Source organism: Onthophagus taurus, chromosome 6, assembly GCF_036711975.1.
Source record: "Onthophagus taurus isolate NC chromosome 6, IU_Otau_3.0, whole genome shotgun sequence".
In the NCBI taxonomy this organism is placed as follows: Eukaryota; Metazoa; Arthropoda; class Insecta; order Coleoptera; family Scarabaeidae; genus Onthophagus; species Onthophagus taurus.
Window position 1 is genome coordinate 18,058,438 of NC_091971.1, and position 17,183 is coordinate 18,075,620.

A 17,183-nucleotide genomic window follows, 5' to 3' on the forward strand; every position below is an offset into this window, starting at 1 on the left:
GCACATCTAGTGCATCATTTTTAGCAACACGTGTTTTACATCAGGTTAGCTTGAATTGTAGAAATTCTAACGCAGTAGCTTCTAACATCATATTGGCCCCAGAACCACACGGTAACGATAGACGACGTACCTGAAGCTCGAAAACAAAATATTAATTTTTCATATTTGATAGTGAATGACTTCGATATATGTACCCGCTATTCAACATTTTTAAAATTACAACATGTTATGGCATACTACCTACTTCGTTTTGTAAACAACATAAGATCAGAAACTAAATTAAGCGGTTTACTTTCTTTGGAAGAACTAAATAATGCTACAATAAAACTATGCAAAATTGTGCAAAACCAATCTTTTATACAAGAAATATCTCTTTTGCAACAAGGAAAAATGGTTCATAAACAAAGTATATTAGTATGCTTGAATCCATTTTTAGATAACAATAACTTAATTCGTATAGGAGGACGTTTAAGGCACTCCGAATTATCTTATGATGAGAAGTTTCCAATAGTTTTACCTGCAAAACATCATTTTGTCAAATTAATTGTTAAGTATTATCATCATAAATACTTACACGCTGGTCCACAATTCGTTTTATCCCGTATTAGAAGTAAATTTTGGCCACTGGATGGTAGAAATACCGTACGTAGATATTTGAGAAATTGTACAACTTGCTTCAGAGTCAAACCGTTAAATGTTGATCAATTGATGGGCGATTTACCAGATTTCAGAGTAACACGTACACGACCATTTGCAGCAATCGGTTTAGATTATGCAGGTCCATATTTAATAAAAGATAGTAAGAGTAGAAGTCGTGTGGAACTTAAGGCTTATTTATGTATATTTGTCTGCTTGGCTACAAAAGCTGTACATTTGGAACTGGTAACACAACTGACCTCAGAAGCTTTCATGAACGCCTTTAAACGTTTTGTATCGCGCAGAGGACTTTGCAGGACTGTTTATTCAGATAATGGAACCAATTTCGTTGGCGCTAATAATGATTTAAAGAACTTATATAACCTTATTAAAGAGACAGCTAAGGATGAAAATTATTATTCCTACTTTGTTGACAATCAGATAACATGGCACTTTATCCCACCAAGGTCTCCGCATTTCGGTGGTCTTTGGGAATCGGCAGTGAAATCTTTTAAATTCCATATTAAGAGAGTTTTAGGTGAAACTAAATTAAATTTTGAACAATTTTATACGTTGCTTACTCAAATTGAAGCAATCCTAAACTCCCGTCCAATATTACCTTTATCCTCTGACCCCACGGACCTAGAACCGCTTACACCTGGACATTTTTTAATTGGACAACCACTACAAGCAATACCTCAAGAGAACGTTGTCGACGTACCAACTAACCGTTTAAACAATTTTAAACAACAGCAACAATTGTTGCAAAGATTTTGGCGTGTTTGGAATCATGAATACCTACAAACCTTACAACAACGTTCAAAATGGACGCTCAATAATCATGACGTCCAGATTGGAACCATGGTTTTGTTGAAAGAGCAAAACATACCTCCACTACAATGGCGTTTAGGTCGTATAGAAGAACTATATCCCGGCCAGGACCATATAGTGCGCGTAGTGTTAGTACGGACTAGAAACGGCATGGTAAAACGTGCCGTTGCAAAAGTTTGTCCGTTACCGATAGATGAAGATTGACTCAGTTCAGTGGATATATTCTACAAATATTATATATTCCTATTTTTCTACAAATTTGTATTTGTTTTCATTTATGTATGTTAGTTTTAAATATTGATATTTCAAGGCTGGCGGCATGTTTTGTCTGGTGTTTTTGTTATTTTTGACTTAGAGTAATATTTGGTTATTTTTAAGTTGTAAGTTGGCAGCGAAATAAAAATGGACACTTCCTGTCGAATGAGAAAAGGTATTAGGTGCGTTTTAGTTATCCTTTAGACAAAAACCTAAATCTGCGAATGTCACTTAATTAAAAACAAGAAAATAAAGAAATACAGTTCATTTCAAAATAAATAGCATACAGCAACGATCAATTTTTTGAACTCAACCCAACTTGATATCCGGTCTTGTGCTCCATTAAACCACAATTGTGCAGCGCGTTTTAGTTTAGACACAGTTTAAACAGTAAGGTATCATCTTCCCAATGAAACACCTGTGCCATATTTTCGACTTTTTTAATCCATTGTTTCAATAAATTTAGAATTTATTTTTCCAAAATCCAGAAACTATAGTACCATGGAACTACCCTAGATAATTCGAATAAGCTGTTTAATATGGTCTCTGCCTATCAAGCAATAAGTATTTGAATTTTCGTCGTTTTTAGTAGTAAATGTAGAACTTATTTTTTTCAAGAAGTGATTCTTCGGAGTGTCGATGCGCAGGGAGTATACAGGGCGGAATCGAATTATCTAGAGTACTCCCAGATTGCTTCAGTTCCTGAACTTTCAGAAAATAATTATTGAAATGAAATGTTGAGTACTTAGCTTGTCAACTATAATTTTATGAATCTGGTTCAAATTCGAATATAGATTTAATTGAATTACATAATGTCTCATATCTACATAAAAATTGATATATTTCTAAATTTTTTAAATATCATAAAATAATTTATTATTGTGATAGCTGCAAACAGATTGCAAATATAGTTTAAACTAATATCAATTTGATTATTTAATAATTAATCGCATCGAGAAAATGCTAAAAAATTACAAATTAACGTTTGTATACAACATTTACAAAAATGGAGATAATTATATAAAAAAATATCAATACGTTTATTTTCTTTGTCAATATCATTAAATAATTATAGTTTACGAATAGTTTATAACGGATTAAACATACAATTTGCAAGTTTATAACCAGTTAGAAACCGTCACTTTGTTAATTAGATGAGAAAGTTTGGACTGGAACTTTGAACTTTACCTCTAAACCAAAAAAGGAAAACTCGTCGTTTCTTTAAAACTTTAAGACCTCCCGGGGGGCTTTTTCAGTTCATTCTTTTTTCATATTTCTTTCTCGTTTCCATTTTAATCGCACTATGAAAACATTTTTGTTTTTTCTTTTTTTTGCCTTATACAATCTTTGCGAGTAATTTGAAACGTGGATGATAACAATTAAGTATTCTTGTTTATCAGTTATCGTTAGAGACACAGTTCACTAGAGGGAGGGTGTTGTTTTCGAGAGAACGATCCGGTTGAAAGCGCAATTTACGCCATCGTAATCAACACGACCCCTTCATATCACCTGATTACGTTACATGTTTGAACAGGACACAAATTTACAATTTAGCGTTATACTTTCTTTATTTTTTCTTTAAATAACTCGTATATATTAAATAATGCAAAAGAATTTGCTTTAGGTACCAGTTTAACCCTTAATTGCTGTAATGCAATTTTATAGACATGGAATCACTAACGTGGTTAAAAGTTAATTGAAGCCTTCAAAACTAACTTCAAGTTTTCGAAGAATGTGTATGCGACAATAAATTTTTACAATAACTAAAAAATCGTACCCTTAAAAATTTAAGTTACTAGTTTTGTAATTTATTTTGCGCAATACTTAATTGTTAAACTTTTTTTGTGGATTTGGTCAAGAATTAAATTTTCATCAAATTAGTGTAGTCTACATCACGAAATGACTCTATTCGCAGAAATACTTCTGGGAATCGCATTATTAATTGGAGTATGCAAAGTGATCCTATCAATTTTAAAAGCATTCCATTAAAACGGAACTGAGTAAATATTAATGGACATAACAGAGTATTTAACTCCAATCTAAATTTTAAATGTGTTATTCCCTCACTAATTACATCTCCACTAGAGTTTGCGGTATTAATCAGCATATTGAGTTATTGGACAAGGGTAAAATGATAAAACAAAAAGGTAAAACTAACTGATAAGGAATGAAATGAGATATTAATTAATACGAAATCATATTATATCGATTATTTGATTTCCTTATTGTGGTATACCGCGAAGAATGTTTATCAGATTATAGATAAAAGCTTAAGTAACTGAAACCACAAATTATGGCTTCATTGTGATGTTAACTCTATGTATACTAAACTGCGTTGGCTGCTACTTCACCACTTAATTTTTCTATCAATTAAATTATTAATCTTGCAGTAATAACGGTAGGTACCCATATAGCTAATTGCAAAAATGTACACAGTAATGGATGTGATGCTTAACTGGGGAGAATCAAACTTTATATATTGAAAGAAGTAAGACTAAGGATGTTTACTAATTGTAAGAACATCGCATTTTTTAGAAGCATCACTTTTAGGTACAGTTTTGAGTTTACATCCATACTCATCCAGGTTTTCCCAGGTTTACACTCTCGACCTAGACTGAGTCTTTACTTCCTGCTAATACTAACTTACATGTTCTCACAAAATTTAAGCTCAACCTCGTTTCTGAAATGTCGTTGGTTTCATAACTAGCCATCCTCTCACGTGATATAAAAGAAACTGGCAGAGCAATAACCTACTTAGTGTTTTCTCAGTCGATACCGTATTTCGATCATCTGGGATAGTTTTGACGTGCTGCTGAATATACGCAAGGTGGACTAGCATCCCACCTATCATAGGTGTTGACTCTTAAGTGCTCTACTCAGGAATATCTCGTTTTACTAAACTTATTTAGAACATAGCTCTACGGAAACTAGGTTTCTGAGGGCTTTAAAACTCCATCAAACGCGTCCTGATGCCTCACTGGACAGGGCACCCTGATTGAAATCGATGATCACCTATCGCACATACTTTTCACCGGAGCGACGTCCTTTACTAAGTTTAGGTGGAATCATGGTAGCCACAATACAGCTCTATTCTAGGTTGATGTCATTACCAATACTAAGTAGTGCCGTATTATTGCTGGTACATCGTCCGTCATTTCAAACGGTAAAAATATCTGCAATGGATCGATGTATTTGTTCAAATCGATCGCTTGATATGAAGACATTTCCTATTTAAACGAATTCATATAATCGAGTCTTCTTCCTTTCTGCTCTGGATTCTGTAGCCCGCAGCACTTTGTCCTCGACAGATCCCTTGTACTTACTTCCCTCTTTTGGTCAGCATTAGGGTCCTTCCAGCCATATTACCTTGGATGCAAAGGCTAGAATTTGACCTGGTTGTGCTGCCCTGATTCCACTCATGCGAATCTGGATATCTCCAAACGTGGATAACCTTAATGTTTGGTGGGCCACGCGGTCGCATAGAATGTGTTCCGCCGATTCCACCTCCTCGCCGTATCCTCTGCAGATGTCGGTGTCATTTATTCCCATGTTGAGTAAGTGCTTCTGTAGATGCCAGTGTCTAGTGATTAGACCAAACGTAGGTTCTTCCTGGACAGCCTCATAAATAAATCTGTTCGTTTAGGGTCAGGGTACCTCAGAGCCTCCTTGGCTTCGCGACATCCTGGTGTCCTGTCCCGGCAAGTTAGAAACTTCTTAAGTGTTTCCTCTGTTTGAAGCTCTATTAAAGACCTTATTGTTGGGGAGATGAATGGTTCTGGCGATCCCGGAGGTTCGCCTGCAGCTTTCCTTGCCAGTTTGTCCACCATGTCATGAAGCTTATTCCCCGAATGACCCTTTGTCCAGCAGATCGTAATCTCATTGCTAGCGGCTGTCTCACAAAGATTGTTATGGCAGTCCTCAAGCAACGAAGATGAACAGCGATACCGCCCGAGGTAGAGGAGGGCTAGTCTGCAATCAGAATATATTATAATTTTTTTGTCACTAATTTTCTTGGAAATTTCCTCAGCCGCCAGAGAAATTCCCAGCGGTTTAGAAACTTCCTTTCTGCTCAATCTTCTTCTCTTTACAGTTTCTGTTCAGTACCTTTTTTTATTACTGATCCATGTAGTGCAGATAAAGACAGTCATACCTTTAACTTGTAGCTTCTAAGTGTATGCTTCCAAGTAAATAGAATTTAGAAGCTAATTGCCACACTATGGTTGTTAAACTTGGTGATTTTTTGTCAGGAGGAAGTTAAAAGAATTGAAAGAAAAAATAAATTCATTAGTTAAAACATCATCAGTGTGAAACAAAATGCTTTGCTAGCATCTTACAAGATGGCTTATAGTATCACTAAATGATGGTATGAGACTTATACCAACGCAGAAGATCTTACTCTAATGGTTACTGTAAATATGATAAATGTCACGATTAGCGAGTCTGCTGTGTTCGATAACACAATTAGGCGGAAAATACAAATATACGGTTTATAGATAGTAATAACATTAAAGAAGAAAGCTGATGAATCTCATTTTGAATCAATCATCATGAATAATTCAAATCAGTTACAAATCATCATGATGATTTGTGATTTAATTCATATCTGAAATGTTTGTATTGATTGTGCTTTCTCTACCTCTGACTGCTATGGAGGATTACTGGTGCTTATTTGAAGCATATCACCAAAAGCACTGTGAACCCATTGCATTATTCATAGAGTAATGCTTGCGTCAAAGCATCTGATTTCTGTACTGAATAAAAGGTTAGAATGTGTTGGGAATGTAGCAACGTTGCAAAACCTCGTCCAAGCGAAAACAAGGTTTTTGAAAAAAACCTTGTAAGCATATGGGAACTGCATTTTTTTTGTTGTATAGCAGTGGATGATGGTTCTCATGTACCCTTAAATTGTGGCATGAAATTTTTGATATTCCTTAAAGAAGAACGTTAAAAAGATGTAGACATATTTGCAAAGCTGAATTTACTTAATCTCTTCTTATGGGAAAAAATGATGAAGATGCATTAAGATTATTTTTTTAAATCATAGCAATTTTTGACGTCAAATGAACAAAATCTTTTTTTAAGATATGAAACCTATGATTGAGGAGCACTTCTCACAGCTAATTAACCAGTGTCAGAAATATATTCAGAAATTTCGATATATTTGCTTGAATTCCAAGATCCATTTAACACTAATACTTCGTCTGAAATTACTTATGCAGAAGAAGATAATCTTATCAAGTTATCTTGTGCTAACAGTTTCAAAGCAAAATATGGCAAAATGGATTTAATCGAATTTAAGGTTTTAATCAATAAAAAATAAATATACCCTTTTAAGTGATAAGTATTTACGCGAAGCTGGGTTACGGCCATCGCTATAATAAAAAGCAAGTATATAGCAAAAATCAAGCTGAAAAAGGAATTGCCGTAACTAGTTTAACTCCAACCTTGTACACATTTGGGCTTTCTCCCTACAAGCTTCCAAACATGTTTGCGTCCGTGGTTAGGTTTTTCTATATTTAGAATTGTTTAAATACTTGTACCAGATTTGAATAACAATATTCAAAAGCAATCCAACATATCAATTAAACATTTCCTTATCTATACAAAAATCGGAAATAAATTGCAATTCGAATATAATTAGAAATTGATGTTACAGAGTCCAAATCGATAAGATTCACTGGAGTAAGCGTATTGCCACGTTCCATTTGTTGCAATAAAAGTAAAAATGTACAAGTTAATACCTAGAAATTCTGATTTCGCTCCTTTTAAATAGACATCTTAGGAGAAGTGCAGAGCAATTGATTTCTTTACAGTTTTCATTAAAAACCTATTACTTAGCACTCCAGCATTCACAGGAATTAGTATCTCTTTTAGGTGTTGGACACTGCAGATAATAATTAAGTTTAACCCCAATAGGACTTTTTTTATTGAATACACCTTTATTTAACATTAGCAATCCCAATACTATATATAATATATACGATATAGTTTTTTTCCCTTCGCTTATAATTCATCATTCACAGAACAGTCGCTATTATCATTTTCGATTATTAATTAAAGTATCCTCTTTTGAATGCAAAAAACCGTTTTGAAAAATCATTTTCAGTTCTTGAGAAATAGATTGTTGAAATGATCGACAATGCAATTTCCGCCGATTAAGTTTTAAAAATTCGTATAAAATCCAGTTCTTGGAGTATGAGTATGAAAATTTCTCAATGTGTTAATAAAAGTGTCTTCTTTCCAATGAACCAACACGTTTTGAAAAATAACTTTTAGTTTTTGAGAAAACAATATTTGAAGTTTTGATACCATTTTCGATATTGCAATTTACATCGATAATTTTCAAAATTCGCTATAAAATTAATTTCTTGAAGGATCCTTGTGGAAATATCACCAATTATTAATTAAAGTATCCTTTTTTTAATGCAACAAGCCCTTTTGAAAAGTCGCTTTTAGTTTTTGAGAAATAAATTTTTGAAATGATCGACAATTTTTTCGAATTTTGCAATTTCTGCCGAATTAGTTTTAAAAATTCGTATAAAATCCACTTCTTGGAATATGAGTATAAAAATATCCCAAAGTGTTAATAAGAGTGTCCTCTTTCCAATCAACCAACCCGTTTTGAAAAATAACTTTTAGTTTTTGAGAAAACAATATTTGAAGTTTTGATAAAATTTTCGATATTGCAATTTTCATCGATAATTTTCAAAATTCACTATAAAATTTATTTCTTGAAGGATCCTTGTGCAAATATCACCAATTATTAATTAAAGTATCCTCTTTTTAATGCAACAAGCCGTTTTGAAAAATCGCTTTTAGTTTTTGAGAAATAAATTTTTGAAATTATCGACAATGTTTTCGAATTTTGCAATTTCCGCCGAATAATTTTTAAAAATTGGTATAAAATCCAGTTCTTGAAATATGAGTATGAAAATTTACCAAAGTGTTAATAAAAGTGTCCTCTTTCCAATGAACCAATACGTTTTGAAAAATAACTTTTAGTTTTGAGAAAACAATATTTGAAGTTTTGATAACATTTTCGATGTTGCAATTTTTATCGATAATTTCCAAATTCGTTATAAAATTAATTTCTTGAAGGATCCTGGTGGAAATATCACCAATTATTAATTAAAGTATCTTTTTTTAATGCAAAAATCCGTTTTGCAAAATCACTTTAGTTCTTGAGAAATAAATTTTTGAAATTATAGACAATGTTTTCGAATTTTGCAATTTCCGCCAATTAAGTTTTAAAAATTCGTATAAAATCCAGTTCTTGAAATATGAGTATGAAAATTTCCCAAAGTGTTAATAAAAGTGTCTTCTTTCCAATGAACCAACCCGCTTCGAAAAATAACTTTTAGTTTTTGAGAAAACAATATTTGAAGTTTTAACTTTCAAAATTCGTTATAAAATTTATTTCTTGAAGGATCCTTGTGGAAATATTACCAATTATTAATTAAAGTATCCTCTTTTTAGAGTTGCTTCGCGAGTTAAATCGGCATCAAAAAAGTTCATTTTGTATCTTGGATCCAAATAAGTTGACATATCTTATCAGCTTTCTTATTAATTTCATTTTTATTCAAATATCGCAATAATGTGGCAATGTGGCCGGATAGATATGCCTGATAACCGGCCGGTGTTAATTAAGCTAAAACTAGAATTAACACTAGCAGTATCACAAGAAGTAACACTAGAACTAGAAACTTTCGGGTTTAGCCGTGCGTCTTTTGAAAAAATGTTTGTCGTTTCGGATGCCATGTTGTTCAGAAACAACTTCGAACTTGTACGTGACAAACCTTATCCTTCCACCGTGACGAGCAGGAAAATGCGATTATTCGACAATGTTGAATAAGTCGTCGTAATAAGCGTAACTTGATTTTTTCATTCCCTTCCTTCATCGGCGTAATTAGCTTTTCTTCGCCGCCTATAGTTAAAATATCATACCACTTCAATCACCTGTAATGCTTCCTTTCTTTTCAGTTTTTGCTTCTTCTAAACACTTTGTGTATTTGTCCTTGTCGATATAATAATTATTATCGTTCTAACAACAGAAATCAAAACACACGTGCGCGTTCAAACGGGAAACGGTCGATTGAGACAAGTGGGGACGGTGAAGGGGGCGGTATGGGCAGCGGGGGCTGCAGACTGCCCATGAGTACGAGAACACGTCTATATGTGTCTATTTTTCGATATTTACCGTGTCTTTGCGATAAAACCTAACATTTTTACAGAACATTTCGGACTTTTACCATTCAGAGTTGGTAAATGTTAGGTTTCACTGGAAAATCTTAGGATTTACCGTAATTCGGGCTTTTACACCAAATGTTTAATTGTTATTATAATTTTTACATTCATCGAATAGACATCTCTACTATTAAAACAGAAAAGTGTGTTCTTTCCAAATTGATAAAGCTTTTTTTAAATTCATTTCCATAACGGCTGCACACGGACTTGAAGTTTGATAATATTGAGGTGTATTCGGGACACGGGGACGTTGTTTATTTTTTTTTTCTTGTAGAGCTTGTAAAGTAGATAGAAAAACAAGGGTAATATTTGCTGTCGTCACACGGGTCTTCTGGAGTATTTAATATTCCGCTATTTTCAAAAACAACGAAGATATTGGAGTGCGGGAAGTTAGCCCCCCATTTTTTGATTTTTAAATTTTTTATTGTTGTTCTAGATTGTTCTAGAGTTGTTCTACATTGTTCCAAAGCGGCAAATCGAAAAAATAAAAACTCCGCGAGAAAACCGAAAAAACAGGTTTTTTGACTAGCCCCCCATTTTTGGAAAAATCAAATTTTCTTTGTTGTTCTGGGTTGTTCTAGTTGTTCTAGTAATTGTTCTAGAAAATCAAAATTATGGGTTAGAGCATTACGAAGTTATAACTAAAAATAGGTTTGGCCGCCGAAATGTCTAGTTGATTGCTGTGACTATAGTTTTTCTATTATCAATTCCATATTACAAATATGTACTTATTATAGCTAACGCAATGTGGAACAGCTATTATTTTCACTAGAACAACTCTCTAAAGGGCACTTTACTCTTTGAAAATTAAAGTTTTTGGAAGTTTCAATCAGTAATTCTTGTGTCAGCGGTTTTATATTACACAATAAGAATTAAAAAACATAGAACAACCTAAAATAACTCAAACTTTGCCGATTCAAATTGTTCCAGATGTGTTTTACGTTTAACACGGACATTAATTTTGCAAAATCACATATTTTTTGTTGCTCTAAATTGTTCTTGATGTTCTAGGTACTTAAAATGTTTATTTAATCACGGCGGCATTAGTTCTTTTAAACTTTCATATTAAAAATTAGTACTTACAACAATTAAAACAATTCAGAACAGCTGTTATTTTCACTAGAAAAACCTTAAATTTCAGTTGTTGTGATATTAAAAAACTAAAAAAATATGGAATAATCTGACCATCCTAATTTTCTAAAAATCACAAGTTTCACCTTTCTCTTTAAACTTATAATAGTAAAACATAAGATGCGATTTAAAGTATATTTTATTTTGTATAAACTAAGTAATAAATTAATAAATAAAATAACTAACAAATAAAACAATAACTATTCGATCAGTATTACTATATCAGTACAATAACTTATTCTAAGGTAAACTATAACTAAATAAACTAAATTATGTAATAGTTATTTATATTACAAGTGGGCTAGAAACATAATTACAGTACGAGTGTGAAGAATTGCACGACGAGGTCGTAGACCGAGTCGTGTAATCACACGAGTACTGTAATTATGCTCTAGCCCACGTGTGATATACAGCATTTTATCTACGACTGCTAAAAATTACTAAAAAATCAATTTCTTTAGAAAAGTCTATTTGACATTTATAAAAATATTTTAAAATGATTGACAATTTTGAATTGTCAGTTTCAACAACATGTTTACTCATCTGGAATAAGTGTTTTGAAATGTAAAAACATAACAATTAATGTTTATAATAAATAGTATTGTTTCTCTGTAAGTAGAAAGCACTTTTTCTTTTGTATTGTTGCTCGTTTCAATAAATTAAGTCTGTTCTGATTAGGCTAAAAATGCGTTACGTAATGAAACCAGTGCGGTAATGAACTTCATTACGTAACTCAAATCACCTCAAATGAGTGCGGTAATGATGACTTATCCAAGCAGTCGTAGATAAATAAACTAATATCATGGAATAATACGGTTACATCACTTTGCTCATTTATAAACGCACATTTATTATTATGTATGCACATTTGTGCGTTTATTTCAGTAGCTTTTTCAACTTGTACGGTTTTTTTTCGTAAGTCATTAAATAATACAATAATCCAATTGGCATTATTGCGCACAAATGCCGGGTAGTGTCCTACATCATTCAAAGATTTCAAAGATTCAAAGACAAATTGCGTGCGTAATCACTCAATTTTGTTTTATTGTTCTCTCCATTCGTTGTTTCTATAAACAGACCACATTTTTTGCAATTGTTGCTTAGAGTTTGCATGTAGTTTTCTATTACTTGCTTTAGCTGTGCATAGCCAAATATTGTTACGATGTCAATGTCAATTGGTAAAATTATGTTTTTATGGAAAGTAACGTTTAAACAATTATTGCAGTTTTTAGTCCTACAATAACTAAATTCTTCTTTAAATAGTTGTGTGCAAAGAAACGCAATATTTGAAATAGCATTCACTATTATCACGCCAGCAATATTCTGGCTTCCAAAATAATTTATTCCTGTTAATAGTTCAGCTCTTTTTTTATATGTTGCTTTACTAGAACCGGTTTTTAAAAATAATTTTAGGAAACTAAAACAACCTGTGCAAACATTCTCAACATGATTTCTAAATGAATTGTGTGTACGGGCAAATGCTAAACTATGAAATATACTGTCGAATCCGCAAGTATTTTGAACAATATATTTTTTATTGAAATAGATATTAATGAAACTTACTTATGAACTTATGAAAGAATTACTAACTGAAACTTCCAAAAATTTTAATTTTTAAAAAGTAAAGTGTTCTTTATAGAGTTGTTCTAGTGAAAATATTAGCTGTTCCAGATTGCTTAGGTATAATATATATATATTTGTGATATGGAACTGAAAATAGAAAAACTATGGTCACAGCAATCAACTAGACATTTTGCCAGCCCAACCTACTTTTGTTAGTTTAGTTTATTTATTAATTTATTACTTTGTTTTACAAAATAAAATACACTTTAAATCGCAACTTATGTTTTATTATTATAAGTTTAAAGAGAAAGGTGATTTTTAGGAAATTAGATGGTCAGATTATTCCATATTTTTTAATTTTTTAAAACTATTATTTTATTAAAGGTTGGGTTCACTGATTCAACAAAACCTGTCCGATATCACAACAACTCAAATTTAAGGTTTTTCCAGTGAAAATAACAGCTGTTCTGAATTGTTTTAATTGTTGTAAGTACTAATTTTTAATATGAAACTTTAAAAGAACTAAAGCCGCAGTGATTAAATAAACATTTTAAGTACCTAGAACAACAAGAACAATTTAGAGCAACAAAAAATATGTTATTTTGCAAAATTAATGTCCGTGTTAAACGTAAAACACATCTAGAACAATTTGAATCGGTAAAGTTTGAGTTATTTTAGATTGGCCTATGTTTTTTAATTCTTATTGTGTAATATAAAACCGCTGACACAAGAATTACTGACTGAAACTTCTAAAAACTTTAATTTTCAAAGAGTAAAGTGCCCTTTAGAGAGTTGTTCTAGTAAAAATAATAGCTGTTCCAGATTGCGTTAGCTATAATAAGTATATACTTGTAATATGGAATTGATAATAGAAAAACTATGGTCACAGCAATCAACTAGACATTTCGGCGGCCAAACCTATTTTTAGTTATAACTTCGTAATGCTGTATCCCATAATTTTGATTTTCTAGAACAATAACTAGAACAACCCAAAACAACAAAGAAAATTTGATTTTTCCAAAAATGGGGGGCTAGCCAAAAAACCCGTTTTTTCGGTTTTCTCGCGGAGTTTTTATTTTTTCGATTTGCCGCTTTGGAACAATGTAGAACAACTCTAGAACAATCTAGAACAACAATAAAAAATTTAAAAATCAAAAAATGGGGGGCTAACTTCCCGCACTCAAGATATTGACAAATAAAGTACGTGGAAAAGTAAAAGTAACAGTTTATTATTACGAGGTTTGTTGCTATTGTACTACGAGTTTAGTGTAATAGACATGTATCAAAGTTAATCGCCGTACTTAATTGAGTTTTGGAGTTATCGGGTATACAGATAGTCATAATGCACAAAAAGTCGTTATGGATTTAGGGGGCCTCAAAATGTATAGATCTATTAAAATTTCGAGATCGAATTTTTACCCTATTACCATATTTTCTCTTCATACAGTGTGTCCGTAATGTAAAATGAAAAATAGATCAAAAGATGTACTTTTTTTGCTAAATCTGTAAAGCACATTCATATTTTTTTGGTTATTTTAAAAATCAAAAATTCATATGAATGGACATGTGCATATTATTGCATTACTACGAGTTGGACATGTCCACTTAACATCAAAATTTGTCAAACCGCATAATAACGTACTTGAGAGAGGGAGAATGGGACCACATAATTTCCTGATTAAAACCGAAACCGGACCACTTCGGTACTTGCTAATGGTGTAAATGGAATTACCGCTTTGGTAGGACAGGCTCAATTTACACTACGCCGCAAATATAAGTGGAGAAAATTTTGAATTTTGTACCCACTCTGTTTAATGTAATTTCAGGGTAAAGCCGGTTTTGTCTGCAAACTTTACACCGGGAATAGTTGCCTGGGAGAATTAAATTGTTAGGGAGTTTCCTGGAATTTCCGATTCCGTTCGGCGTTTAACTATTTGTTCCGGACGAGGTCTCATTTCTTCTCTCATTTAATTAAGTTGGTTTAAACGGTGCAAAAATAAATGTGTAAAGGTGTAAATTGATATTTTACAATTGATAAAGTACTATTTATAAAACCTTTTTATTTGTATAACCAAACCATCCTAAAAAGAGACATGTCCAACTCAATAAATTCATAATTAGATATAATCATTTAATTTAATTATTGAACTGTTTATGAATATTCAAAAGGTAATTCTTTTCCAATTAAACCGATTAAAACTAATGGAATTTCCATATTTGTTACAAAATTAAACTGCCAAACCTAATTGTATATTGATCATATTTAATTTTACATCCCGGCGTTTTAACAATCCAGATAAAATATCGCCTAAACAACACATAAATTCACCTTAATTTCCCAAACATTATTACAGTTCGTTACACCATATAATTTTAATATTCTCGATAATTCCGCGTAATCGGGTCTTTTATAATTCTTGGTGTAAACATTTTATCCCCTCGGGATAAACAACCAACAAAGAAAAGTAAACAACCCAACCTTAACTCCTTTTTTTTCTTCGTTGTTGATGTATTTCGTTATCGAGCGAGCGTATTTTTATAAGAATTAATTAAAACCAATTTCCTCAACTTCATTAATTTGAACATTCAACCCGGAACGAATAATGTAGATTTTATTTTCCTAGTTCAAGTTCACTCTCATTATTCCAATTTATTTTATTTACAAAGAAATAAAAAAAAGCATTTCGAGTTAATTAAATAGTTTTTATTAAAATAAGAGGGAAAAAAGCTTTGAAATTAGTTATTTTCTTTTATATTTTATCTTTTATTCTGTAGCATTCCAAAACTTCGTGTTATTGGTTGTTTGTACGAAATAATCCCACGCAATGTCGTCGTCCGGTTAGAATTTGAAACATATCGTGGGCATTCCCTGTCCCCAGATGACGGTCGTCATGTGTGAGAAGTCATCCTCAGTTTCCTCCTCTTCCACCACCATTACCGATGGAAGGACGTCGATGTCACAGGAGGTCGGTCGAATTACATCGCAGAATGTCGCCGTCGCAGCCGGTACCACAACCGCTGTAAATGAACAGGACACCGCCGTCGCCGCCGCCGTCAAAGGGGAGACCGACGGATGTGAACAAACAGGGTGAGAGAGCAAGTGTGTATTTTTGTCCTTGCGTTGTCGATACTTTAGTGCCCTATTAAGTCTTGGGGCAGGCAGCAATTACTTACTTACCCTTATTTGCTACACGACGTAAACCACTTTATTAAAAGGTTTATCTCCTAACAAACTTATTATAAGGAAAATGATCAAGCTTTTGTTGCAAACTCTTATTAAATAATTAAAATTGAAAAAATTAACATAATTAACTTAATAATAAAATCATTAATTGTATTAAACTTTCATTGTATTAAAACTTTTTTTAATGAATAACTTGTAAATATTAATCTGGGTAAAGAGAAATGGTGGAGGTGACGGGTTTTATCTAGCTATGTATAGGTGTCCAAATTTCGATGGGTTTGCAGGGTATCTCAGAAAGATAGAAAGTTGAGGCTTTCGCGAACCTGAGCTACTTTTTTGTGAAACTTACAATGGCGCAAACCAAATTTTCATAGCCCTCTTCGTTTTTGATATACAGGAGTGTTTCAAAATTTACGATTTTCAGACACCTCCTCTATCTCGGCTATTAGATTTTTTCACGTAGAATCCAATGGTGCACGTAGAATTTTTCTAGACATCACGGTTTTTGAGTTATAAAAAGTTAAGTATTTTAGAAGTTGAGTATTCAGTATTTGAGTTGTGTTTATAACTCAAAAACCGTGATGAGTAGAAAAATTCTACATGCACCATTGGATTCCACGTGAAAAAATCTATTAGGACCCGTTTTTACTTTTTTACTAACTTTCCGGATAGCCGAGATACAGGGGTGTTTGAAAATCGTAAATTTCAAACACTCCCTGTATATCAAAAACGAAGAGTGCTATGAAAATTTGGTTTGCGCCATTGTAAGTTTCACAAAAAAGTAGCTCAGGTTCGCGAAAGCCGCAACTTTCCATCTTTCATAATAACTGAGATACCCTGCAAACCCATCGAAATTTGGACACTGGATGTCCCACGACGAACTGCGTCGATCGATATAGGAGAAACTATGAGTAGTATCTTTCTGAAAATTTGTAGGTGCACTTATGTCGATATGCCCAACTCACCTAAAATATTTTCAAGATTGTCGCACTTCCGGTTATACCGGAAGTAGACAACAACTTCGTTATTTTAAATGGAACCACCTATATATTATTACATATTTAGATTCTACGTCCGATTTTAATTAACTTTTACTTAAACATCTTATATAAAATTCTTACCCGTTTCTGAAATATTTACAAATTTATGTAAAAAAATTACCTATGCAGGCTTGTATGTTATGTGTATTTCTGCTAACACTGTTAAGTATTTGTTATATCTGATGAAAGGAATTTGAAGAAGAGACTATAGCTTAACTTTTGGTAGCGCATATGTTGTCCTACTACATACAGGGTGTTCAAAAAAAGCTGCCAAATATTTATATAAGAAAAAGCGAAAA

The 17,183-nt window shown here is 32.5% G+C and overlaps 2 protein-coding genes across 2 annotated transcripts in view; both read left to right on the top strand.

Moving 5' to 3' along the window:
• LOC111419609 (adenylyl cyclase 78C) overlaps nt 1-17,183 on the top strand; it is a 136,220-nt gene that overhangs the window by 15,417 nt on the left and 103,620 nt on the right. Inside the window, exon 2 of the mRNA XM_071196341.1 lies at nt 15,436-15,748. Within this exon, the coding sequence (XP_071052442.1) occupies nt 15,540-15,748 (209 nt within the window). The 5' untranslated portion in view covers nt 15,436-15,539. The remainder of the gene's footprint in view (nt 1-15,435; nt 15,749-17,183) is intronic.
• On the top strand, nt 391-1,671 carry LOC139429985 (uncharacterized). The gene has a single exon (XM_071196514.1). The coding sequence runs from the start codon at nt 391-393 to the stop codon at nt 1,669-1,671; it is 1,281 nt and encodes a 426-aa protein (XP_071052615.1).